Genomic DNA, 27976 nt, shown 5'->3' on the forward strand with positions numbered 1-27976 from the left:
AGAAGCAGGAATTGATATTTCAATCTTTGGGGTCCACTCTGTTAGAGGAGCCATGGCATCAAAAGCTTTTAATTCAGGAGCCAGACTGGAAGACGTTATGCTGCCGGCGGATTGGTCTTCAGATTCCACCTTTAAACTTTTTTATCACAAACCTATTGTGGATGTTGCTTCTGGAATTGTAGATCAGCTTTAAACTAACATAATCAGAAGCCTGCGGTCCTGACATAGAATCAAAAACTTTATAGCTATTGCAACAAGAATTATCGGTTCTAATAAGGACACAGAGGCGAGGATTATCCCACCCGTAATTTGAGTACCTAAGAATTCTATATGACATGATGTTGTAAGATGTTTTATGTCCCTCCTGAAATTGTTGAGATATTTATGACATTATCTTCACACGTGGATAATGTAGGTATATTTTTTCCCTTGATTTTCAGATGACAAGACGACCTGAGCATTTTTTTCAAGAAATGCTTCCAGAAGTTTTTGGATGTCGGTTGCACCGGTTGTGTTGTTCCGTTGCGATGAAGAAGTCATGGTTGAAGTTCATTTGTTACAGTTATTATCCTTTTGAGGAGCAAAGAAAGAGGACGGACTTGATTGCTATGGACATATATATAAACAAGGATGGTCCCTGATTGGTGGTGAGGTTGGGGCTGAGCCTCAAGGGAAAAGTAGTTGAAGTTTTTCATTTGCTGCTGCAGTGTTTTAAGTAAAGGAAAGAGAAGCATAATCCTCGCCTCCGTGTCCTTAATAGAACCGAAAATTCTTGTTGCGATAGCTATAATCTTTTTTATTCTGCAGGGAGTTCTTCAGTTCTGGGCACCTTAGGAGTGGTCTGAGCTGGAGTGGTCACTCCTCCCTGTTTTTCCTAATTTATCCTCTGGACTAGCGCCGAAAGTGGTGCTTCGTCCGGGTGGTGGGCATTTTCCACTAGCTTGAGTGCCCTGGGGCACTGTAACAGGAAGTCTGAGCCATTGAGGCTCACTGCCAAGTGTTACAGTTTCTGCAGGGGGCAGATGTGAAGCTCCTCCACCAAGAGCAGGCTTTGTTTCTGATGTTCAGAGGGCACAAAGACCCTTACCCCATGATGCCAGAAACTCATCTTTTAGTGGCAGGCTGGCAGAGACTGGTCAGTTTTACACTAAAGGGTTGGTTAAAATACACAGGGCATCTCTAAGATGCCTTCTGGGTGTACTGTACAATAAATCCAACACTGGCATCAGTGTGGGTTCATTTTTCTGAGACGTTTGATATCATAATTCCCAGTTTTCAGTGAAGACATCATGGGGCTGTGGAGTTCGGAATGACAAACTCCCAGGCCATTTCCTTAATATGGCCACACTGCACTTACAATGTTTAAGAATGGACTTAGACACTATAGGGGCATACAACTCATGCAGCTTTTCCCTCACCTGTGGTATAGTGCACCCTGCCTTAGGGATGTAAGGCCTGCTAGAGGGGTGACTTACCTATGCCACAGGCAGTGGTTGGTGGGCATGGCACCCTGAAAGGGGTGCCATGTCGACTTTACCTTTTTCTCCCTCCCAGTACATACAAACTGCAATGGCAGTGTGCATGTGCTTGGTGAGGGGTCCCTTAGGGTGACAATACATGTTGCAGCCCTTAGGGACCCTACCAGGTCACAGAGCTCTTGGTACCACTGATACCTCTTACAAGGGACTTAGCTGTGTGCCAGGGGTGTTCCAATTGTTGGAACAATGGTACAGTTTAAGGGAAAGAACACTGGTGCTGAGGCCTGGTTAGAGGGATCCCAGCACACTCTCAGTGAAGTCAGCATCAGTATCAGTCAAAAAGTGGGGGGTAACCATGCTAAAAGGGGCATTTTCCTACAGCTTTAATTAGAATGCTTTATTGATAATGCCTGTTGGTCAACACTTGAATGGTTATATTAACGATGAATGCATTAATTGATTCAATAAGTATATTATGTGTATACTGACATATTGATGTGAGGACCCTTTGAAAAACCTATAGGCTTGCCCGATTTATTATTGTGGTTGCTCCTTGACGTACAAGTTACTTACCTTCGGTAACGAAATATCTGGTAGAGACATATTCTAGTTGCAGATTCCTTACCTTAGAATTTTCCCCCAGACGTCAGATTCGATCCGGAGATTTTTTCTTCGAGCAATACTCTAGCGCGTCGGAGGGTGGCGTTGGTCGACTCCGCAGGCGTTGTGGTCGCCGTGATGATGTCGGGAGTAGTACATAGACGCCGCCCTCGCTCAGTGACGTCAGTTTCTTTTAACGACTTTTCACGCCAGAGTGCAGAGCTGCTAAGAACACTGATATTGGTGCGCCAGAGCTAAGGACCTGAAAGGGGGAATCCCTGTCCCTAGAAATCAGTTCGCATGCGGGGAGGATGGGTGGGCGATAAGGAATCTGCAACTAGAATATGTCTCTACCAGATATTTAGTTACCGAAGGTAAGTAACTTGTACATCTGATAGAGACTTCTAGTTGCAGATTCCTTACCTTAGAATAGATACTCGAGCAATGCCATCCTCGGTGGTGGGCTGCGAACTAAGATCATACTAGAAAGTTCTGCAGGACCGAACGACCAAAGTAGGCGTCCCGACGGACCTAACTGTCCAGGCAGTAATGTTTAGCAAAAGTGTGCAGGGATGCCCACGTAGCTGCCTGACAGATATACAGGACAGGAATTCCGCGTGCTAACGCAGAGGATGCAGCAGCAGCCCTGGTAGAATGAGCCCACAGGCCTTCAGGAGGTTGCTTTTTCGCCAAAGCGTAGCACATTTTGATGCAAAGAAGCACCCATCGAGAGATGGTACATTTCTGCACCGCCATAGCCAACAAAGAGTTGATTGTCCACCCGGACGTCTTTAGTACGATTGAGATAGAATGCCAACGCTCTTTTTGGGTCCAGACTGTGGAGTCTCTCCTCCTCATGGGAAGGATGTGGGGGTGCGTAGAAGGTAGGCAAAGTGATGGACTGGCCTACATGAAACGGTGTAACCACCTTAGGAAGGAAGGAAGCTCTAGTGCGTAACACCACTTTGTCAGGGTGTACGGACAAGTACAGAGGCTTTGAAGAAAGGGCCTGAAGCTCACTCACCCTGCGAGCAGAGGTGATGGCGATAAGAAAGACAGTTTTGAATGTGAGGAGCCGTAAGGGACAATTATGCATAGGCTCAAAGGGAGTACACATCAAGAAAGTAAGCACAAGATTAAGATCCCACTGAGGCATGATGAAGGGAGTGGGAGGAAATAAGTGGGCCAACGTTTGGTCAGGCTCTAATTTTCAGGTCCACCGGCATATCTCGGTCTCATTTTTATATAATGAACCCTCAGTTCCGTATTTGGAGACGTCCGTGGTACTGAGGATTTCCACCACCGCCGTATAGGTAATCCTATTTTCAGCGTGTGGTTGTTCAAGCTTGAACCTTAAAAGGAAACAACCTTATCTTGGTGTGCCTTTTCTGAACTCTTAGTGTTTCTATGACTGCGAATCCCCAGGCTGTACAAATAGCTCTTAACATGAGACAACCTCTCGCAGCACATTTACTAGCACATGGCCTTACGGCCCAGGGTGGTCCAGTCACGTTTGTGGTGGACGCCCACGCAGCCTTTGGAACAGAACTTTTTTACTCTTGGGTCACATTTCCAGCAGTTGATGGGAACATAAATACATTTCATACATATACAGTTGCGAACGCACCTGGGCAATACAGGGCGTACACATATTTAGAGATACCTCTATCTTATCAAGAACATCATAATTGGCTTGATGGCACCCTACCCATACAATATTACCAGTAAGGTTAGGTCCACTAAGTAATGATGGTCCTACCTGGCCTTTATTGGCCACATATACACCATATCCTGCAGTTGCAAATGCAGCAGATGAGGTTCGACGTTTATACATTGAGTTAGCAGCATTATACAGACGATTAGTACAATTTGTGATGCAGACTTTAAATACAAACCCAGCGCGTGCTGCTCCAGCGCAACCACATGCAGTAACACCAGGTACAAATCCAGTGACTGTACACTCTATTATGTGTAAAGTCCCGGCCAAACGAGAGGAGACTCCGTTTTGGCTAGCACAAAAAATTCATACGCTGGAAGCAGTATTTCCCCATACAGGACCTCAGGATAAACATAGAATATTAACTATGTGCTTGCCCTTTGGGATGGTCCCTACAGTTGAAAACTGTAACACATGGGGCACGGTATTTGCCGCGCTCTATGCAACGGCACACGGTACACCGACACTAGCTAACCTACCGGAAGGGCTTAAACAAATTCAAGATGAATACGGGGCTGCTCTGGCCCTAGATTTGGGAATGCAACTGATGGGCAATTTTGCCACAGTTTCTTCAATCATCTTAAGTAACCTTAAAGGGGAAGCAGTTGCACTCACAGTGTGGATGTGGCTCCGTGACGTTCCTCAACAAGATCCGGAGCGAGAGCTGCCTAAAATAATATATTCAAGTATCGGTCGAGATAGCCTTGGGGCTAGACCACAAAAACCTCAATTTCAGGGTAAGATTAATAAAGGCAATACTAAACAACAACCTGAGGATAATAAGAAACGCTGGGAGAAAAAACAACACACCTAAAAAAGAAAGGGGAGAATCTCCACGGGTGGAGACCCCACAGAATAGATATAATCTCAGGAATTGAGAGAATATAAAAACGCCTGATAGATATCAATATACTGATACACGCCAATCTCGTTCCTTTCAGGACTCATCGGAGCGGAGAACAAAGTACGTGAAACTGAGACAGGAATCACAACGCTCTTCGGAGGGTTCTGTTAAGAAGGAAGAGAAACCCATACAACAAAAACAAACATTTAAAAAGAAAAAAGTGGCAGCTGTCTCAGTTAAACATGCCACTCAGGAAGAGGGTCCTCTTGAAGAACAAGAACTGGGCTCTAGCACTGCTAGACAGCGCGGCAGAGGTCACAATAGTTCGCCGGAATATTCTAGAGCATCTTGGCGGTAGTGAATGTGAGACTTCAGTCAGCCATTCGATGATTTGTAAGCAGCTGTCCTTGCATGGGGCGTGCAATGCCTTGGTTGAAAACTTGGCTTGCTATCTGAAGGGAGATCCAGTCCCCTTGATTAAACGCACGTTCCAGGTGCTTTCAAACGGCAGCTATGTCCTCCTCGTTACATGCTGCGGGAACGTGTTGTTTCCCCCCCACTAAATTTAGGGAGGTAGCTGATATCTGGCCTCACACTGCTACTTCCAAGGTGAATTTAAGTAGATTGAAGGCTTTATTGTTTCAGAAGCATGTGGCCCTTACATCTGCACACGAGACCTACGCACTTCAAGTGGCAAGGTCGTCGGCAGAAATAAAGTCCCTGTTAAGTACAAACTTTCTGAGACACTTTGGCGAACTCGTGGGACGTATATTTAATGAGTCCAGCATGGCTGGATTAGCACATAAGGTTTTGCTTATACACTGTAGGGGCATAGTGCTCATGCACCTATGCCCTCACCTATGGTATAGTGCACCCTGCCTTAGGGCTGTAAGGCCTGCTAGAGGAGTGACTTACCTCTGCCATAGGCAGTGTGAGGTTAGCATGGCACTCTGAGGGGAGTGCCATGTCGACTTAGTCATTTTCTCCCCACCAGCACACACAAGCTGGCAAGCAGTGTGTCTGTGCTGAGTGAGGGGTCCCCAGGGTGGCATTAGACATGCTGCAGCCCTTAGAGACCTTACCTGGCATCAGGGCCCTTGGTACAAGGGGTACCAGTTACAAGGGACTTTACCTGGGTGCCAGGGTGTGGCAATTGTGGAGACAAAGGTACAGTTCAGGGAAAGAACACTGGTGCCTGGTTAGCAGGGTCCCAGCACACTTTCAAATCATAACTTGGCATCAGCAAAGGCAAAAAGTCAGGGGGTAACCATGCCAAGGAGGCATTTCCTTACAGGTGCCATCAAAGGGCATGTCCACGAGTGACTGTTGGACATCCCCCGAAAAACCAGAAGTACGTAACCAGGCATGGCGCCTCAAGGCGACTGTCGTACCAACCGATCTGCCCAGAGAGTCGGTCGTATCCAGCCCACAACGGATGGTGAACTTTGCCATGTCACTTCTGACTTTGACTGCTTGGGAGACGATAGCACGAGCCTCCTCAGGTATCTGCGGCAGGACTTGCGCAACCGTATGCCACAGGGAGTGGGAATAACAGCCCAAAAGGCATGCGGTGCTCACGGACCGCAGCACGAGGCTGGAGGAAGAAAACAACTTCTTACCAAACTGTTCCAGCCTTTTGGATTCCCTATCCTGGGGTGCGGAAGGGAACGCGCCAGAAGAAGACGACACCTGGATAACAAGACTCTCAGGCGTAGGATGTTGGAACAGGAACTTCGGGTCGTTCGGTGCAGGCCGGTGGCGGCGAGCAATCGTCCTGTTCACAGGAGCCCCTGTGTTGGGTTTGGACCACGTACCCAAAAGGACGTCAGTGAGGGCTTCATTAAATGGAATAAGGGGTTCAGAAGTAGAAGCCCCAGGCTGAAGCACCTCCGTCAGGAGGTTAGACCTGACTTCGACAGTAGGTAGCTCAAGGCCAAGGACCTCAGCCGCCCTACTAACCACCATACTAAAGGTAGCTCCCTCCGCCGTAGCTACGGTAGGAGGAGACAGCATGCCAGAGTCAGGAGAAGTATCAAGACCACTGGCTTCGCCCGAGTCCTGTGCCCAGTCCATAGTAGGGTCTTCCTGGTATTCATAAGGGTCCAGGGACCCCTCCAATTCCTCCCCATATTCGTACCCATAGGAAAATGGGTCTGAATCCGACCTCAGGCGAATAGGGCCCACCGAAGCCGAAGGCGTCCGGCGCCGCTCTGACTCCCAGTCGGGATGAGAATGGGGTCGACGTCTATAGTGGGCACTACAGACGTCGAGTGTCGCTGAACCACCCGGCGCCGGGGAAGGTCTTGAATGTGCGACCGGCATCTGGGCAGATCCACGCACAGATCCAGAGGCGACCTCAGTGGCCGGGGCCAAAGCTGCCGGCGCGTAACCCGAAGGCCTCTCGGCCAAGCCCCTTGGGCCCGAAGACGCTGTATTGGGGGTCGGCATGCCCAATGATGAGGCGCATGGCCTCGTAAAACTGAGTTAGGCGGGGATCGCTCTAGCTCTGGGATACTCGGGGAAGCGCGGAGCCGACCCAGGCGTAGGCTCCGAGGACGGAGGCCTACTTCCTTGACGCTTGTCCCGCATCACGTCGGCCGAGCGACGGGTTCAAGTCGGAGTGCAATGGGACTTCTTCGCCGACTTCTTTTTCTTACCGTGACCCGACGATGAGTGGTGGTGGCTCCGCGACCGATATCAAGACCTTCCCCTCGAGCGAGATCGGGACTTATGCGGAGTCGAGTGCCGGGCCTCCATCAGCTTTAGGGACCGCTCCCTCAAAGCCTTCGGCTGCATCGCCCGGCACTTGGAGCACGACTTCGGGTCGTGGTTGCGCTCGAAGCACCACAGACAGACACGATGAGGGTCCGTCACCGACATCATGCGGTGACAGTCCTCGTAGGTCTTGAACCTGGTCTTCGGGGACATCCTTGACGCACCAAGTTTGCACCAAAAAAGTCAACAAAACGGTTGAATTCGGCCAAAAAATAGCCGAGTGTAGCTCTCTCTCAGATCAGCGCGTGGCGCGGAAAGAAAAGAACTGACGTCACTGCATGAGGGCAGCGTCTATGTACTACTCCAGACGTTATCACGGCGACCACGACGCCTACGATGCCTGTGGAGTCGACCAAAGCCACCTACTGACACGCAAGGGTATTGCTTGAAGAAAAAACCTACGGATCCAGTCTGATGCCTGGGGGAAAATTCTAAGGTAAAGAATCTGCAACTAGAAGTCTCTATCAAATAAAGCTAACAGGAATGCCTGATATTCTGATGTGGTGATCCCTTAACAACCCAGTCGGCCTATTTTGACGTCCCATTATAATGTGAAAATAGCACGCGCTGTAAAGTGGGGAGTATTGTGATTATGGGGGTCATAGCCCACTATAGGTCAAATGTGATTCGTGAATGTCACCAACGCTATTTTCAGCTGCCAGATGTATATATTTGTAATTTAATATATAGTATTTAGTAGTGTCTGTGTGTGTAATAAATTTGTTCACTGCACTGACTAGGCTATAATTTTTGTGTGTGTCAGCAAACGTAGATAAGTAGCCCACACCATCTCCCCTGAGAAGGCCCTGGACTGCTATGCTTATCTTATCTGTGAAAGTCAAGTGATTCAACAGGGAGCTTAACTTGCAGTACAATAACCGAATGTCTTATAGAAGGCCTCTCCATTGCTTATAGGTGTAGGTATTGTATGAAATGGCTGCAATAACAGAACCAGAGAAAAAGCTACAGGGAGTGCAGAATTATTAGGCAAATGAGTATTTTGACCACATCATCCTCTTTATGCATGTTGTCTTACTCCAAGCTGTATAGGCTCGAAAGCCTACTACCAATTGAGCATATTAGGTGATGTGCATCTCTGTAATGAGAAGGGGTGTGGTCTAATGACATCAACACCCTATATCAGGTGTGCATAATTATTAGGCAACTTCCTTTCCTTTGGCAAAATGGGTCAAAAGAAGGACTTGACAGGCTCAGAAAAGTCAAAAATAGTGAGATATCTTGCAGAGGGATGCAGCACTCTTAAAATTGCAAAGCTTCTGAAGCGTGATCATCGAACAATCAAGCGTTTCATTCAAAATAGTCAACAGGGTCGCAAGAAGCGTGTGGAAAAACCAAGGCGCAAAATAACTGCCCATGAACTGAGAAAAGTCAAGCGTGCAGCTGCCACGATGCCACTTGCCACCAGTTTGGCCATATTTCAGAGCTGCAACATCACTGGAGTGCCCAAAAGCACAAGGTGTGCAATACTCAGAGACATGGCCAAGGTAAGAAAGGCTGAAAGACGACCACCACTGAACAAGACACACAAGCTGAAACGTCAAGACTGGGCCAAGAAATATCTCAAGACTGATTTTTCTAAGGTTTTATGGACTGATGAAATGAGAGTGAGTCTTGATGGGCCAGATGGATGGGCCCGTGGCTGGATTGGTAAAGGGCAGAGAGCTCCAGTCCGACTCAGACGCCAGCAAGGTGGAGGTGGAGTACTGGTTTGGGCTGGTATCATCAAAGATGAGCTTGTGGGGCCTTTTCGGGTTGAGGATGGAGTCAAGCTCAACTCCCAGTCCTACTGCCAGTTCCTGGAAGACACCTTCTTCAAGCAGTGGTACAGGAAGAAGTCTGCATCCTTCAAGAAAAACATGATTTTCATGCAGGACAATGCTCCATCACACGCGTCCAAGTACTCCACAGCGTGGCTGGCAAGAAAGGGTATAAAAGAAGGAAATCTAATGACATGGCCTCCTTGTTCACCTGATCTGAACCCCATTGAGAACCTGTGGTCCATCATCAAATGTGAGATTTACAAGGAGGGAAAACAGTACACCTCTCTGAACAGTGTCTGGGAGGCTGTGGTTGCTGCTGCACGCAATGTTGATGGTGAACAGATCAAAACACTGACAGAATCCATGGATGGCAGGCTTTTGAGTGTCCTTGCAAAGAAAGGTGGCTATATTGGTCACTGATTTGTTTTTGTTTTGTTTTTGAATGTCAGAAATGTATATTTGTGAATGTTGAGATGTTATATTGGTTTCACTGGTAATGATAAATAATTGAAATGGGTATATATTTTTTTTTGTTAAGTTGCCTAATAATTATGCACAGTGATAGTCACCTGCACACACAGATATCCCCCTAACATAGCTAAAACTAAAAACAAACTAAAAACTACTTCCAAAAATATTCAGTTTTGATATTAATGAGTTTTTTGGGTTCATTGAGAACATGGTTGTTGTTCAATAATAAAATTAATCCTCAAAAATACAACTTGCCTAATAATTCTGCACTCCCTGTAGATTGCCTTAATCTTGGCAAGTGGAGAGTGGGTCCCTTTGAAATGGGCTCCCAGCTCACCCACTTGCAGGATCCCAGAGCACACAGTGTGCTGGTTGGCTGCTGGCTGGGAAGCTTCAAAGGAGAAAGAACGCCTGTAAATGTTACCACATAAAAATCCAGTCTTTAATTATTTATCAATAGATAGGAATTTGGAAACAAGCGACCAGGTCACATGAACCAATATATACATAGTATCTGCTTTCAGTACTATAATGATTAATATAATTTGATCCGGTTTGCTTTGTAATTTCTTGCAATGCTGCAGTCAGTTATTGACTTTGCAATGCAGGTAGATTGATTAATGCATTAAATAAAATTTCATAAATACTCTGTGGAATGGTCTTGGTGTTTTGGTCTGGTATTTCCTGGTCGAGAATATGAGTGAGGTGCAAGAAAAACTGCGAAACTGTAGCACCTTAGAACTCATAGCCATAAAAGATTAGTTTGAAGTTTGCTTCTGATGGCTTGTCTCAATGTGAAATGGTAAGAAATTACATCTTTAGCTAGTTGTCCAGTAAATAACTCCAACATGATCTTACTGAAAATTAATTTTCTGCAGAACTGGTGTAGCGCGCTGCATTCTGGTTGCAGTACCCTCCTCTTTTTGCCGGTTTGTTAAATGCAGCTTTGACTGAAGTGCACTGAGATCCTGCTAACCAGGTCTCCAGTGCCAGTGTCCCTTTGCTAAAATCTGACACCTGGTTACTTGATACCCAAGTGACCAGGCCCTTCAGCCCCCTTTAAGTCCCTAGTAAATGGTACCCCTGGTATCTAGGGCATGAGTACTGAAGAAGGCCCCTCAGAGCTGCAGCACAATTTGTGCGACTCAGAGAGACCCAGCAACAACCTTATGCAGACTCCCATTGTAGGCGGTGTTACATGTTGCTTCCAAAACTGAAAACAGAACATGGCACAGCCTGTGTGCCATGTCCCCTAACACCGCATGTAATATACCTAAGTCACCCCTCTAGCAAGGCTTGCAGCCCTAAGGCAGGGTGTATTATATATTATGTGAGGACATATCTGCATGAGCAGATATACCCCTGCTATGCCTTTGTTGATTCTGAGACATGAAAGTGACCAGGTTTAGGAAAATGGCTCAGTTACAGTTACCCCCAACTTTTTGCCTGATATTGATGCTGACTTGACTGAGAAGTGTGCGGGGACCTTGCTAACCAGGCCCCAGCACCAGTGTTCTTTCACTAAAAATGTACCATTGTTTCCACAATTGGCACACCCCTGGCACACAAATAATTCCCTTGTAAAAGGTACCAGTAGTACCAAGGGCCCTGTGAACAGGGAAGGTCCCTAAGGGCTGCAGCACGTGTTGTGCCACCCTAAGGGACCCCTCACCTAACACATGCATACTGCCATTGCAGATTGTGTGTGTTGGTGGGGAGAAAAAGGCAAAGTTGACATGGCATCCCCCTCAGGATGCCATGCACACACAATACTGCCTGTGGCATAGGTAAGTCACCCCTCTAGCAGGCCTTACAGCCTTAAGGCAGGGTGCACTACCACAGGGGAGGGTCTAGCTGCATGAGCAATGTGCCCCTACAGTGTCTAAGTCTATTCTTAGATATTGTAAGTACAGTGTGGCCATATTAAGTGTATGGTCTGGGAGTTTGTCAAAACGAACTCCACAGTTCCATCATGGCTACACTGACTACTGTACAGGCAGGTCGCTCCCCTGCACTGCATGCCGGTGCTGCCTCTGCCCCAGGCTCCCTTGTTCTTTGGGGGGGGGGGTTCGGCCCGCCCCCTCCCTCCACTTCAATTTCCCTCTTCCTGCCGCTGCGTCCCTGCCCCCCTCCCTCTAGTTCAATTTCCCTCTTCCCGCCGCTGCGTCCCTGCGGCCCCGCCCCCTGCTCTCCCATTCGCAGTCCCCTCCCTCCTGCCACTCCCTCCCACCTCCCCTCATATGGCAGCCGCGCCGAGGGTACGGCCCATCTGAGCCTATCCGTGCCCAGACCGCGCCCCGAGCCCGCGCCCAGCGCCAGGACCCAAGGTCCCCAAGACTAGCATGGCCAGCAATGCCATTACACCGGCAGCATCCTCCGCGCATTCAACACCGGATGAGCACACACCTGCTTCCTAGCCTCCCCTAAGCACACCCAGGGACCCTTCATCTGCCGGAACTGCAGCCTCCCCAGCCTCCAAACCGCCAAACCTTCTGCCGAGCCTGACTTCAACTACCTCCGATGCATCCTACTTAACACCCGCTCCGCACGCAAACACGCTGTTGAACTCTGGGACCTGCTCGACACTTCCACCTCAGACGTCGCCTTCCTGAGGGAGACCTGGATGAACGCCTCCTCGGCCCCAGACAACGCCATAGCCATTCCGGACGGCTACAAGATTACCTGCATGGATCGCATCAACGGGGTCGGAGGCGGAATTGCCATCGTCCACAAGACCACCATCAGTGTCACGACCTATACCGATGACACCCTCAGCACCGCTGAACACCTGCACTTCCAGATCCACACCAACCCCAACACCACCCTCAGAGGAACCCTCATCTACAGACCCCCCCCCGGACCTCGACCTCAGTTCTGCGACTCCATCGCCAACCTTGTCAGCAGGCACGCCCTAGCCTCCGCCGACTACGTCTCCTCGGCGACCTGAACTTTCACCTGGAGAATAACAACGACCCCAACACCACCACCTTAATGGACAACCTCACCACCCTCGGACTCAGACAACTCGTCACTACCCCAACACACTCCGCTGGCCACACACTGGACCCTGTCTTCTCCGCTAGACCCCATGTCACCTTCAGCCACACCACCGAACTCCCATGGACCGACTACCGATGCATCCACTTCACCTTCCAGAAACCCACCACGCACCACCGCACCCAACAGATCCCCCACCGCAACTGGAGCAGAATCAGCCAAGACCAGCTGAACACCAGCCTCGCCCGAAAACCACCCACCGAACCCACCAATCCCGATCTCGCAACCTCTGGCGCTGGATCGACGACTGTGCCAACACGCTGTCCCGCTCAATAAACCTTTCAACATAGGTGCCAACAAGAGAGCCAGCTGGTTCACCTCGGACCTTCAAGCCTCCAAGCAAACCTGTCGGATACTGGAGAGAAAGTGGCTCCTCGAACATACTCCGGACAACCATGCCGCCTTCAAAAACACCATCCGCAATCACCATCACCTCATCAGATCTGCCAAGAAAACCTCCTTCAAAGACCGCCTGGACAACAACGCACACAACAGCAGGGAGCTCTTCAACATCGTGAATAAACTCTCCAACCCCAGCTCCAGTACTAATGACATCCCACCTTCACAAGACCTGTGCAACTCCCTCGCCGCCTTCTTCCACCACAAGATCACAGACATCCATGACAGCTTTAACAGCCAGACCACCCCAGCAATCACCGACTCCTCAGACTCTCCACCCACTTTCAACTATGACCCCCTGCTTGTCCTAGTCAATGTGAACGAAGACGACACAATCAAAACCATGGGCTCCATCCACTCTGAATCTCCGTCAGACCCATGCCCGCACCACATCTTTAACAAGGCTAGCGCCACCATCGCACCCCACCTCCGCAAAGTCATCAACATCTCCTTTGAGACCTCGACCTACCCCGAGAGCTGGAAGCATGCTGAGATCAAAACCCTACCCAAGAAACCCACGGCGGACCCGAGAGACCTCAAGAACTTCCACCCCATCTCCCTGCTCCCATTCCTGGCCAAGGTCATAAAGAAGATTGTCAACAGATACCTTCTACACCCTGTCCCGCCAACACCGCTCAGCCGACCTCGCCCTTGCCACCGCCCCCTCATTCGAAGAGCGACTACCGGAGGCAGATCCTTCTCCCAGCTCGCCGCCAAGACCTGGAACACCCTTCCCTTGCCCCTACAACAGACCGAAGACCTGCTGACTTTCAGGAAGCAGCTCAAAACCTGGCTATGTGAGCAGTACCAGCAGGCCCCCCCCCCCCCCCCCCTTCCCCCCTCAGCACCTTGAGACCCTCACGGGTGGTAGTGCGCTCGATAAATACACTGATTGATTGAATGAATACTGGGAAGTTTGGTATCAAACTTCTCAGAATAATAAACCCAGTGCTGGATTTATTAAAAATTGCACACATAGGGCATCTTAGAAGATGCCCCCTGTATTTTACCCCAATCCTTCAGTGCAGGACTGACTGATCTTTGCCAGCCTGCCACTGAGACGAGTTTCTGACCACCTGGGGTGAGAGCCTTTGTACTCTGTGAGGCAAGAAACAAAGCCTGCACTGGGTGGAGGTGATCAACACCTCCCCCCTGCAGGAACTGTAACACCTAGCAGTGAGCCTCAAAGGCTCAGGCTTCGTATTACAATGCCCCAGGGCACTCCAGCTAGTGGAGATGCCCGCCCCCTGGACACAGCCCCCACTTTTGGCGGCAAGTCCAGATGAGGTAATGAGAAAAACAAGAAGTCACCTACCAGTCAGGACAGCCCCTAAGGTGCCCTGAGCAGAGGTGACCCCTGCATTAAGAAATCCTCCATCTTGGTTTTGGAGGATACCCCCAATAGGAATAGGGATGTGCCCCCCTCCCCTCAGGGAGGAGACACAAAGAGGGTGTAGCAACCCTCCAGGACATTAGCCATTGGCTACTGCACCCAGACATAAACACCCCCCTAAATTAAGTATTTAGGGGCGACACTCAACCCAGGAAATCAGATACCTGCAACCTGAAGAAAGAAGGACTGCTGATCTGAAAGCCCCGCAGAGACGACAGACACCAACTGACTTGGCCCCAGCCCGGACCTGGGCTGACTGACTCCAGACTCAAAGAACCTGCACAGCGAAGCACCCGACAGGGACCAGCAACCTCTGAGGACTGCCCTGATCCTAGAGGACCAAGAAACTCAAGAACAGCGGCACTGTTCAAAACCTGCAAAACTTTGTAACTTTAAAGCAACTTTTAAACAAATCTCACTTCGTGCCGGAAGTGTGAGACTTCACACACTGCACCGGACGCCCCCGGCCCAAGTTCAGGAGAACCAACACTGCAGAGAGGACTCCCAGGTGACTCCAACGACGTGGACACCCTTAGACGATCTCCCTGCACACCCACAGTGACGCCTGCAGAGAGGGTCCAGAGGCTCCCCCTGACCGGGACTGCATGGTAACAAAGGAACCCGACGCCTGGACCAAGCACTGCACCCGCAGCCCCCAGGACCGAGAGGAACCACCTACCAGTGCAGGAGTGACGAGCAGGCGGCCCTCATCCTAGCCCAGTCGGTGGCTGGCTCGAGAAGCCAAGAAGGTGCCTGCCCCTACAGACCTGACTGTCCAGGAAGTAGTGTTTGGTGAACATATGCAGAGAAACCCCCGTTGCCACCTGAAAGATGTCAAGGACTGGAACTCCGCGTGCTAACGTAGTGATCGGATCGAAGCTTGAGTTATGTTAGAATTACATGCCAACTTTCAGGTGGTTGTTTTTTGGCCAGTGAGTAGCATAACTTAATGTATAGTATGAACCATCTGAAGATATTCCACTTCTACACTGCCCAACCTTTTCACACCCACATAACCAACAGAGTTGATCCATCTACCCAAAACTCTCTGGTACAATCAAGGTAGAACGCCAATGCTCTTTCTGGGTCCAGGTGGTGGAGTGTCTCCTCTCCCTTAAAAGGACATGGGGGTGCATAAAAAGTACACAAGGTGACAAATTGCCCTATATTGAAAGGGCATAACCATTTTTGGCGGAAAACAAGTTCTAGTGCGAAGCATCACTGTCGAATAGATGGTAAGGCGGCTTAGATGACAAAGCCTGCAGCTCACTCACCCTGCAAGCAGATGTAATGGCCACAAAGAAGGCTGTTTTCAATGTGAGAAGCCTTAGAGGACAATTGTGAAGAGGCTCAAAAGGAGCATACGTGAGAAATTTCAAAAACAAATTCAAATCCCATTGGGCATAATGAATGGTGATGGAGGAAACATGTGTAAGGCCTTTAAGGAACCTATTCCCAATAGGAGACTTAACAAAGAAGGTTGATCAGGCAGCCTTAAAAAGCTGAGACTGTAGAGAAATAACCTTTGAGAGCGACTATAGAAGAGCCCTGCTGGGCCAAAGAAAGTATAAACAAGAGAACCTCAGAAAGGGGGCCAACAGACTTGTCTGTGCACCATGCCAGAAATTTCTTCCAGCAACAGGCATATACTGTTTTGGAAGAGGGACACTTGGCTGCCAAGATTTCATTACAGACTTCGGGTCGAAGGTCAAAAGCTGTCAATTGTCACTGCTCAATCTCCACGCATGAAAGTGAAGGCTGGACAGGTTCGGGTGGAGAACCCTCCCCTGCTGCTGCAACAGAGTATCCCCTGAAGGGGTAGTCTGATCAGAGGATTGATGGCTGTGCTCAGGATATCAGATTCTCCATGCCCAGTCCAGTGCAACAGGAATGACTTAGGCCTGGTCGTTATTGAATATTTTGAGATCTCTGGAGAGAAGTGGTTTGACTGGAAAGGCCTACAGGAGGCTTAAGTTCCACTAGAGATGAAAAGCGTCGCCAAGGTATTGCCGCCTTGGAAACTCAAACACTCAATACTGCTGACATTGCACATTCTCTGCGGAGGCGAGATCTAACCAAGGCTCTCTCCACTGCTAAGGAGAGATTGCTCCACCTCTGGATGGAGATGCCATTTGTGATCGTTTAAGCATTCTTGTCCGAGTTTGTCAGCTCTGGTGTTCAGAGAGCCTGCAAGTTGTTGAACCACCAGAGATATGCCTGTTGAACCACCAGAGATATGCCCTGTTGAACCACCAGAGATATGCCCCGTTGTTCTACTGATGTCCAGAGACGCAAAGCCACCTGACAAAGAGTCCACTACGCCATCCCGCCCTGTTTGTAGCAGTACCACATGGTGTTTGTGTTGTCTGTTAATACATTCACTACATTTCCTTGGAGAGAGGGAAGAAATGCCTTCAATGCTAGCCTTATTACTCAGAGCTAGAACAGGTTGATGTGAAGTACAGACTCTGGCAGAGACCAGGTGCCTCTGTTATCCGCCTCTCCCTGGTGGCCACCCCAGCCCAGAAGTGACACATCTGTGACTATTGTCAACCCTGGCTGGGGAAGGGAGAGGGATCTGACTCAATCACGGTTTGTTAGCCACCACTGCAGATCTTGTGCCATATCTAAGAGATTCACCTGATTCTGTACCCACTGGAACCTCAGGGCCTATTGCAGAGTACCCATATGCCATCTGGTATGATTTGTAGGAAAGTACCCTCTTTTTGGCATGGTTACCCCAACTTTTTGCCTGTCAGTATTTTTGACTGTTTTCACTGGGATCCTGCTAACCAGGACCCCAGTATTTGTGCTCTCTCCCTCTAAATTTGGTTGCTTAGGACTTTGCACACCCCACATCTGTCATGCTGGTGCCCCTGTATACGTCCCTAGTATATGGTACTTAGGTACCCAGGGCATTGGGGCACCAGGGGTTCCCCATGGGCTGCAGCATGTATTATGCCACCCATGGAGCCCATGCAAAATTTGTCTGCAGACTACAAAAGTGCCTGCACACTTTCACTACAGGTCACTGCACCAGGTCACTGTAAGTCACCCCTATGGTAGGCCCTTTGAGCCCAGAGGGCAGAGTGCAGGGACCTGTGTGTAAGGGTACCCCTGAATGAGCAGAGGAGCCCATATAAACTCCAGCCCAATTCCAATGGACTTCGTAAGGGCAGGGAAGCCATTTTACCTGTGTACTGGACATAGGTCACTACCTGTGTCCAGCTACATAATGGTAACTCTGAACCTGGGCATGATTGGTATAAAACATGTCAGAATCATACCTCAATACTGTTGCCAGTATTGGTTGTATGTTTCCATGCACTCTCAGGGCTGCTTAGAGGACTCCCGGCATTGCTCCAGCCAGTCTTCTGGGGTTTTCCAGGCAGCTCGCGCTGCTGCCACCCCTCAGATGGGTTTCTGTCCTCCTGCTGCTTGACCAGCTCAGGCAGAGGAAGGCAAAACAAAGTATTTCCTGTGGGATAGGGAGGTAACACCCTCTGCCTTGGAAATAGGTGTTATATGGCTTCTGAAGGATAGACTCCCCAGGCTACTGGTGTACTTTGAAAGGCACATTTGGTGTCCTCCTTGCATAAACCAGATTGCACCAGTCCAGGGACCCCCGGTCCCTGCTCTGGCTTGAAACTGGACAAAGGAAAGGGGAGTGACCACTCCCCTGTCTATCACCACCCCGGGGGTGGTGCCCAGAGCTCCTCCAGGTGGGCACTTCATTTTGTTATCTTGAATCCAAGGTGGGCAGAGGCCCCCGGGAGCATCTGAGTGGCAAGGTCAGGTAAGTGGTGTCACAGCCCCCTCCTGATAGGTGGCCACCCTACTTGGTGACCAATCCCCCTTCCTGGGCTATTTAGGGTCTCCCTCTTGGGTGGGTCCTCAGATTCGATGTGCAAGATTCCAGAAGAACTCTTTTGTATCATTTACTTTATCTTCTGGCCACTGGGACTGGAACTGGACCCTCCAGGAACAGACAATCTGCAACTACAGTGACTACTCCGCTCTGCAACATTGTTTCTCCGGCTCCTTCCTGCAACTGCAACATTTACCCGGCTGTGCATCCTCTGAAGGCGGCGAGTCTTCAGCCTGCACAAGAAGAAGGAATCTCCCTTGGAGTGAGAGAGTCACTCCCCTGCAGGCACCAACTACGACGACGACCGGCTTCATGGATCTGCTCTCCTCCGGAACTGCGTGGATCCTGCATCATGGGTGGTCATCTGGAGTGGTCCCCTTGGTCCTCTTTACTAGCTGTCCAACTTGGGTGACGGTAAGCCCTTGCCTCTCCTTGCAGGACAGTACCCCTGTGCACTGCAACTCTTGCAGCTACCAAGGCTTGTTTGCTACACCTCCAAGGGATCTTCAAGCTTCATGTAGTCCCGGCCCCAGCACTCCTTCCTGCGAAGCATAGTGTCAAGCCTGCTGCTCCAGCAATGTGGGACTCCTCTTCAGGTGTGCTGAGTGGCCCTCACTGCGGCTCCTGTGCCTGCTGCCAGTGGGGTGCCTGGGGGCTGCCTCCTCTTCTTGTGACTCATCCAGCTGCGGAGGGTCACCCCGGATTCCCCTACTTGGGTTGAGTCCCCTGGACCTTGCTGGTCCTCTTCTGCCATGCACACCTTCTCCATCTCTTGCATTTGTCAAGGCTTGTTGGTGGGTTTCCAGCACACTAACCGACTGCATCCCGACCACCGATGTGGGACATCACTTGTATCACTCCTGGGACTCCTCCTTATCTCCTGTCCTGCACTGCTGACTGTCTTTATCCACCGTCGACCTGGTCGGGCATCCACATAAGGGTGGGTAGTGGCTCCTGCCACAACCGGACACTCCATCACAAAATGGGCTTGGTTCCCTTCCCTTGCAGGTCCTCTTCTGTCAGGATCCACCTTTGGGTTCTTCCAGTCTTGGTTGGGTCTTGGGTCTTTTCCAAAGTTCTCCTGTTAGTTTTGGGGAAAACCAGGTATGTGTCTCTGCTCTCCTGGGCGTCACTCTGGTTCTCACCTCTTGGGATCCCTAGTTTATCCAGCTCCCTTCTACTGATTCCAATCCCTTGGGTGAGGGACCGCCTTTCACATTCCACTTTCCTAGTATATAGTTTGGTCCCCCTAGGGCCCTCACTGTTTACCTACACTTTTGCCAATGCTCTTTGCTTTCTATGCTCTTTACTAAATGTTAATGTGTATATAACAGTGTGTTTACTTACCTCCAGTTGGGGGATTGCCTAGTCAGTATTCTAGTATTTGCATGTCCCCTAGATAAGTCTAGGCTGCTCATCCACAGCTATCTCTAGAGAGCCCTGACTCCCTAGATACTGCCTACATTTCACTAATAGGGGATACCTGGAATAGGGTGATAACACCATATGTGTCCACCACCCACAAGACCAGCTTCCTACATGATTCACCAACAGGATGCATGAGATCCAGCAGCCACAGAGCCACTGTCACCGAAATCCAGGACAGAGGCTGAAACATTGGTATCATAGCCTAAATATCCTTGACTCGCTGCTTGGGAGGGTAAGCATGAAACTGTACTGTGTCCAGAACAGCTCCGATGAAAGGGAGCATCTGAGAGGGAGTCAGGTTTGACTCCATCACATTTATAGTGAATGCAGGGGTCTGCCATAGTCGGGGGAGACAGCCTGGGGAAAGCCCGCCTTCAACAGCCAGTCATTGACGTAGGGGAAGACAAACCCCTGACCTTTGCAGATGTGCTGTGAGCACCATTATCACCTTGGTGAAAACACCGAGGGGCCCTGGTAAGGCCAAATGGGAGCACGGTGAACTGAAAGTGTTTGTGGACCCCCATGAACCGCAAGTAACGTCTGTGGGCAGGCAGGACAGGAATATGAGAGTGAGCATCCTGCAAGTACAATACCACCATCCAGTCTCCTGGGTCCAGGTTAAATAAAATCTGAGCCAGAATGAGCATTTTTTTATCGTCTTCCTCCTGAGGAGGAGATTGAGGGACCGAAGGTCTAGGTGGTGTGGGTGTGGGGGTCGGATGTATTGTTCAGACCATTTTTTTTCTCATATACGAGGTTCGTGGATCCCACATCCCCCGAAGCGCATCATGTGCGGCACAGTGACTGGACATGTATGGATGTGGCAGAGTGCCGCTTCCGTAGCCAAGAAAGGGGCAAAAAGTAGAATGAGGGGGACAAGGGGCCGCCTCGAGGCCCAAGGACCTTGCCGTAGCACGAGAAACCAGGTGTGGTGCTTAAGGGCCACTGACGATGCAGCTGCCGCAGCCATTAAGTTGGTCGTGTCCAGTCGACATCGGTATGGGGTATGGAAATAAGAGCCCAAAAGCCATGCGACTTTCACGGACTGCAATGCCAGACTGGCAGAAGAAAACATCTTCTTTCCAAGTGTGTCCAGCCTCTTGGATTTCCTATCCAGGGGGTGCTGAAGGGAACGTGCCCTGGGAAGCGGAGTGTAGGAAAGTGCCCTCTTTCTTGGCATTGTTACCCCCGTTTTCTGCCTGTTGTCAGTGTGTTTGACTGTGTTCACTGGGATCCTGCTAACCAGGACCCCAGTGATTATGCGCTCTCCCTTTTAACTTGGCAACTGTACATTTTTCTTCCCACAAGTGGCATAGTGGTCCTCCCATGTAAGTCCCTAGTATATGGTATCTAGATACAGAGAGCACTGGAGTACCAGGGGATAAGTTTGGGCTGCAGCAGTTATTCTGCACACCCATTGAGAGCCCATGCAAAGGGTTCTGTACCCTGCCATTGCAGTCTGCGTGAAATAGGTACATGCACTCGTTTTCACTACAGGTCACTGCACCAGTGCGGGGACACCATTTTACGCATGTACTGGACATAGGTCACTACCTATGTCCAGCTACATAATGGTAACTCTGAACCTTGGCATGTTTGGTATCAAACATGTTGGAATCATACCCGAATACTGTTGCAAGTATTGGAAGTATGATTCCATGCACTCTGGGGGCTCCTTAGAGGACCCACAGCATTGCTACCACCAGTCTTACAGTGTTTGCCAGGCAGCCCAAACTGTTGCCACCCCTCAGACAGGTTTCTGTCCACCTGCTGCTTAATCTAATCAAGCCTAGGAAGGCAGAACAAAGGATTTCTTTTGCGAGAGGGAGCTAACACCATTTCCCTTTAGAAATAGGTGTGACTGGCTTGGGAGGGGTAGCCTCCCCAAGCCAGTGGTATGCTTTGAAGGGCACATTTGGTGCACTGTGCATAAACCAGTCCACACCGGTTCAGGGACCCCCAGTCCCTGTTCTGGCACGAAACTGGACAATGGAAAGGGGAGCGACCACTTCCCTGTCCATCACCACCCCAGGGGTGGTGCTCAGAACTCCTCCAGAGGGTCCCTGGGTTCTGCCATCTTGATTCCAAGGTTGTCAGGGAACTCTGGGAGCATCTGAGTGTCCAGAACAGGTAGGTGACATCAGAGCCCCCTCCTGATAGGGGTAGGTGACCAATCCACCTTTCAGAGCTATTTGGGCTCTCTCTCTTGGGTGGGTCCTCAGATTCGGCTTGCAAGATTCCAGCAGGATTCCTCTGCAACCTTCACTTCGACTTCTGGACACTGGAATTGCGACTGGACCCTCCAGGAACTGACAACACTGCAATCTACACAGAAGACTCTTCTACAACTTTGTTCCACGGTTCCTACCAGATTTGCAATACTTCCCCGGCTGTGCATCTCCAGAAGACAGCAACTCTTCAACCTCCACAAGAAGGAGGAATCTCCCTTGGAGAAAAGGAGTCACTCTGTTGCATCTGCAGGCACCTGCTGTAACGATGACCGGCTGCGTGGATCTTCTCTCATCCTGAGCTGCGTGGATCCTGCATCACGGGTGGTGGTCCCGAGTAGTCTTCTTTGTCCTCTCTGTCAGCTGTCCAACTTTGGTGGAGGTAAGCCCTTGCCTTCCCATGCAGGACAATACTCCTGTGCACTGTGTCTCTTGCAGCTGTCATGGCTTGTTTGCATCTCCTCCAAGGGATCTTCAGGCGACGAGTAGCTCCAGTCCCCAGCACTCCTTCCTGCAACGCACAGTCCTCTGTGGGGTTCTCCTGCAGGGTGGGATCCCTTTTGGCAGTGCTGCATGGGCTCCTTCTGCGACTTCTGTGTTCTCATCCTGTGGGTGCTGCCTCTGCTTCTGTGAGTCCCCTCTGTCACTAAGGATCCCTTGTGACTCCCCCTCCTGGGCTGAGTCCTCCTGGGCCTTGCTCGACCCCGGCAGCACCACTTTTCCACTAACCGCAAGTTTGCTTTTGCCAAGGCTTGTTGGTGGAATTCTTGCACCGACACCCGTCTGCAATCTTCACTCCAGCATGGGACATCTTCTGTATCCATCAGAAACTCTTCTCCAGCTCCAAGGCTGCAGTGTTGACCTGTTCTTCCTCACCTTCGACCAACTCCTGCAAGTACAGGTGGGTGCATAGAAGCTCCTACTCCTCCTGGACTTCACTGAAACTTTTGGACTTGGTCCCCTCTCTCCACAGGTGGTCTTCTCCAGTAATCCACCGCTGGTTTCTTGAAGTCTTGTCTGGGTGTCTTCTTTTCTTCCTTTTCAGAGGTTTGGGGAAATTCCAGTGCTTTACTCCTGCTTTCCTGGTCGCTGGGGGGTACTGTGTCACCTACCTCTGTGGTTTTCTAGTACTACCAGCTCCCCTCTACACATTCCACTTACCTAAATGGGGGCTCTGTGTTCGCATTCTATTTTTTTTTTTTAGTATATGGTTTGGGCTCCCCCTAGAGTCACTATTGGTTATAGATATTCGCACTGTTTTATAACCCTTTCTATTCCTATTTCGGATTACTAGTGTACATATTTAGTGTGTTTACTTACCTCCTAAGGAGTATTGCCTTTTTAGTAATTTTGGTATTGTGTCACTAAAATTAAGTAATTTTATTTTTGGTAACACTATGTGGTTTCTTTCATGTGTGTAAGTGCTGTGTGACTACAGTGGTTTTGCATGAGCTTTGCATGTCTCCTAGATAAGCCTTGGCTGATCATCCACAGCTACCTCTAGACAGCCTGGCTTCTAGACACTACCTACACTTCACTAAGAGGGGATACCTGAGCCTGGTTTTAAGGTGTAAGTACCTTAGGTACCCACCATACACCAGGCCAGCTTCCTTGATGGAGGCTTGGATAACCAAGCTCTCAGGGGTGGGGTGATGTGTAAAGAAACTTGGATCACCCTAAATAGTGGAATGGTAGTGGGCAACTGACCTGTTCACAGGAGCCCCTGTGCTGGGTTTAGACAAAGTACCCAGTAGGACATATGTCAAAGTTTAATTAAAGGGGAGCAAGGGGTTAGAGGATAAAGCTCTAGGCTGAAGCACCTTTGTTAGGAGGTTAGTCCTGACTGCCACTGAAGGGAGCTCAACGTCCAGGACCTCAGCTGCCGTCTGCACTACCACAGAATATGCAGCACCCTCTTCTGTAGTCAAGGTAGGAGGAGAAAGCATGCCAGCATCTAAGGTTGTGTCCAGTCACTGGCTCCACCAAAGTCCGTAAATCAGTCTATAGGGTATTGGAGCTGGTATTCCAAAGGGTCCAGCAACCTCTCCAATTCGTCACCCCACCCTAGCCCATAAAAAAACAAGGCTCAGGATCCGACATAGGAGGCATGGCTCTTGTCAGTGCAGGAGTTGTGTGACACCCAACCGGCTCCTTGGCTGGAGTCGGCAATGAGGAGGTGGACAGTGCCGCCCAGTGGCACGGGTCGCACTGGCGCTTGGAGTGTAAGCATCGGGACCGGCGTCGGGGAAGGTCGATAGTATGACCGACGCCGTTCCGGATCCAAGCATAGATCCATGGTACGGTCAAAGCCGCCAGCACAGAACCCAAAGGGGCCCCTTTCCATTCAGCACAGCCCATAGGCGCTGCAACGGTGTTGAACTGCCCAAAAATGAGGCGCATAGCCTCATAAAGCTCTTAAATGGGCAGGGGTCGCTCTGGCTCCTGGAAATTCAGGTGGTGCAGAGTCGGCCCAGGTGCAGGCTCTGCAGACGGGGGCCTAGAGCAACAAAGCCTCCTGCTCTTTCGTCTCGTCATACGACGGACGAGGTGAAGCTGAAGAAAGTTTCGCTTTTGTCGACTTCTTGTGTCTCAACTTCCCTGATCGTCCCAAAGACTTGGAGTGATAAGACTACGATGGAAAACTCTGCAAACACTTCTGGGATCTTTCTCTCGAACAGTACCTTGAGTTGCATGGAGTCGAGCGCTGGGCCTTCACTCAAAGCTTTCGGGTGAATGGCCCGACACTCTGAACACGACTTCCTGTCATGGTCGCACTCCAAACACCAAAGGCACACAAGGTGCAGATCCGTCACGGACATCGCACAATGACAGGATCCGCCGGGCTTTAACCCGGTCTTCCAAGTTGGCATCCTCGAAGCACCAGGAGTTAGCAACTCAAAAAAAGGCCAGTAAAAAAATGACTAAGGGGTAGCTCTCTACAGATCGGTGCTGGCTGGCGCAGAAAGAAAAGAACTGACGTCAGAGCGCCAGGGTGGTGCCTAAATAGGACCCACAACATCATATCCAGTGCTTATGATGCAGACAACAGACATGGAGCCGAACATGGCGTGCAGGGGTACCGCTCTCTAAGCATCTTTTGATCCGGCCTGATGCCTGGGGGAAATCTAAGGTAAGTAATCTGCAACTAGATGTCTCTATCAGATCAGCACAATTTGTCCTGGACTGGTTAGTGAAGACCTAAGTCAGGAAGACCAATAAACACTGTCTATGTAGAGGTTCTGAGCCCAAAATAGAAATTAGTATCAGTGAATTAAAAACAAATTTACATTAATGCATGTCAAGCCATGACCATAGTGCCCAAGTTTGTTATTGGTTCTGGAGTTTTTTAAAGAAGTTATAGCAAACATTTCAGAAAAAATTGTGAGCTATAGCGTACAGTGTTCTCCAGGCAAAATTAGAATAATTCTTTAATGTAATCCATGAAAACTGGAAAAAATGCATATCCTGTCTACTTCCTATGAACTTCCCTTCAACAATGACAGATATTTCAATAATAACATCTTAATACCGAGAAATCATACTTAAATCAAATTGTCACTTACCCAAGTGTAAGAAATTGGAACTGGAAGAAGGCGGTGGCGCACTTTGCGTTGAAGGGAATGCAGACGATGTAGATGTTGAGCTGGGATTCAAAAAGTCCTCAAAGAGATCAGAGGATGGAGGAGCTTGGTTTTCAGAGGCCAAAGACATGGCAAACGGGTCAAAAGGATCAGCTGAAGAATAAAAAGCCACGTTTCAGTCAGACATTTGAGGCTAAGTTAATAAAATGTGACACTAGCATAGACCTTGTTCCCCACAGAGGTTATTAGGAAGGTCTGCAGACCACTGGGATGAAGCAGATGGGGGATTAATGGATAGATAACAAAGTTACAATATATAGCTTCTGGCACACACAGAACACTAGCATGAAAACTGTAAAGTAGAAATTCACCCATTTACAATAGTCCTTCTATCAAAAAGATTTATCTGCAGAAGGAGATTGGAAAATTACCTATAATCTGAAACCCCAGGGTAGGTGAAAGCCCACTGGACCCCATGAATCTGTAAGGAAAGCCACAACCAGTGGGTATAATGCACCATGCTGGATAAACACAAGGATGACAGAAACACCAATGGAAATGGGTTTCTTTTACCTTTCCAGCATAACCAGTTACAAATGGATTCCTACTTGGGGATCATGGCAGGACCATGTTGTCCTAGTAAAAAAGAAAAAGGAGTATGGAATCGGTACATGACTCCCCTTCTCACTGCACACAACAAAGGCATTTCCTCTCTTCTGAGGAGGCACTTCAGTGAATTACACTAATCAGCTCCAGGGGAGGCGAGAGTCTACATGGAGTAAGATTTTATTTTACCCAAACAAAGGCCAGTGGGGCCAGAGCTGGAAGCCTCGGTCAGTAACCAGGATGTTTAGCCTTTTGTTTGAAAGGAAAAAAAAAAAAAAAATAATAATAATAATTCCCTGTTACAAACTGTGACCCTGTGAAAAAGGATTTGTCTCCGTTCATTGTGGCAGCAGTTCACAAAACATGTTTCGCTGTCCAACAAAGTCTATCCTCCTACCCTAGCAGCTCTGGCCATGTCTACCATCAACCATCACACAGCTCACTGAAATGGGGAAGAGTGAATGAATTTTAGACCTGTTCTGCTACCCTCAAGAGACACAAAATTATCACAAGCATTGGTTTATTTCAGTAGAAAACATAGGCTCCCTGACACGTGGATTCTCTCATACATACACCCAGCAAACATATCTTGTTATCTGCACTTTTCAGGAAACATGAACCAATTTTAGAACTGCAAGGATCATGTTTTTCAATTGGAAAAATCAAAGAGTACAGGAAGCTACGGAGACTCATAGAAGGTGGGTCAGTCTTTGATGCCAACACACAATCTGCATTTCAGGTCCCTTGTGGGAGTAGATTGGAGAGGATCTCCTATCTAGCAGCCCCTATCCACAAGGAATAATTAATTTCTAGACAACCTGGGAACATGAAACAGTTGGACACTGAAGGATAGAGCCTGGGCCTATTATTCTCCTCACCAGATGTTATCACCTGTCACTCAGTCAAAACAGGACTCCTTGTTTGGAATACAGTAGGAAGCAACAGACTAAAACCGGGCTGCTTTAGAACACACAGTTGTCATTAAGTGCTATGTCTATGTTTAATTTACACCAGTTATCATTAAACACTGTAAATTAGCTTCCACTGGAAAACCGCCTGCAAATAACAGAGCCCAAATTTGCGGCCCGGGCATGCCATACAGGTGACAACGAGAACAATTGTAACTGGGGGGTGGGTGGTCTGATCGGCAAAATAGTGGTCAGGTTCAGGTGAGGCTCCAGCCAACAACCCTGGCCCTCCAACATAACACTGCTACCATCCTACACTACACAACACATGTTGTCACCTGACACTTACCTGAGGAGACTGAGCTGCCCCAAGGAAGTACCATGATCTGAGAGGCAGATATGGGTGTTGGATCAACAAATAGGGGCATAGCTAGGCCTACTAGACTAGCAACCCCTCTCCCCCCTGAAAGGTCTATAACGGTCCTGAGAGAAGTGAGGTGGTGAAGGAATAGACGGGTCTAAGTCTGTGTACCATGCTCCTAGAATGTGCCCTGTGACCCCAACAGAGGTCAGGATACTGAGCACTGTCTAGAGTCATTAGAGAGGATGCAGCTGGCTAGCCAGCATAAGAGCAACAACCAGTGGCAGAAGCAAAGATGACTAAAGGCAACCAGATACAGATCTTCTCAAAAGGCCATGGTGCAGGAACAGAGGGGGAGGACCAGTGGGATTCGTGGTGCCCTTTTTAAGGTGCATAAGGGACAGCCATAGTGCATCGCCTACCTGCACACCAAAGGAGAACCTGCCCGGGAAGAGGCTCATTGAGAGGACAGCGAGCGGTA

The 27976-nt window shown here is 49.3% G+C and overlaps 1 protein-coding gene across 1 annotated transcript in view; it reads right to left on the reverse strand.

The window, feature by feature from the left end:
- GAK (cyclin G associated kinase) overlaps positions 1 to 27976 on the reverse strand; it is a 1188967-nt gene that overhangs the window by 287940 nt on the left and 873051 nt on the right. The window contains exon 22 of the mRNA XM_069236701.1: positions 25603 to 25773. Coding sequence (XP_069092802.1) covers positions 25603 to 25773 — 171 coding nt within the window. The remainder of the gene's footprint in view (positions 1 to 25602; positions 25774 to 27976) is intronic.

This window comes from Pleurodeles waltl, chromosome 1_2 (assembly GCF_031143425.1).
Source record: "Pleurodeles waltl isolate 20211129_DDA chromosome 1_2, aPleWal1.hap1.20221129, whole genome shotgun sequence".
NCBI classification, from domain to species: domain Eukaryota; kingdom Metazoa; phylum Chordata; class Amphibia; order Caudata; family Salamandridae; genus Pleurodeles; species Pleurodeles waltl.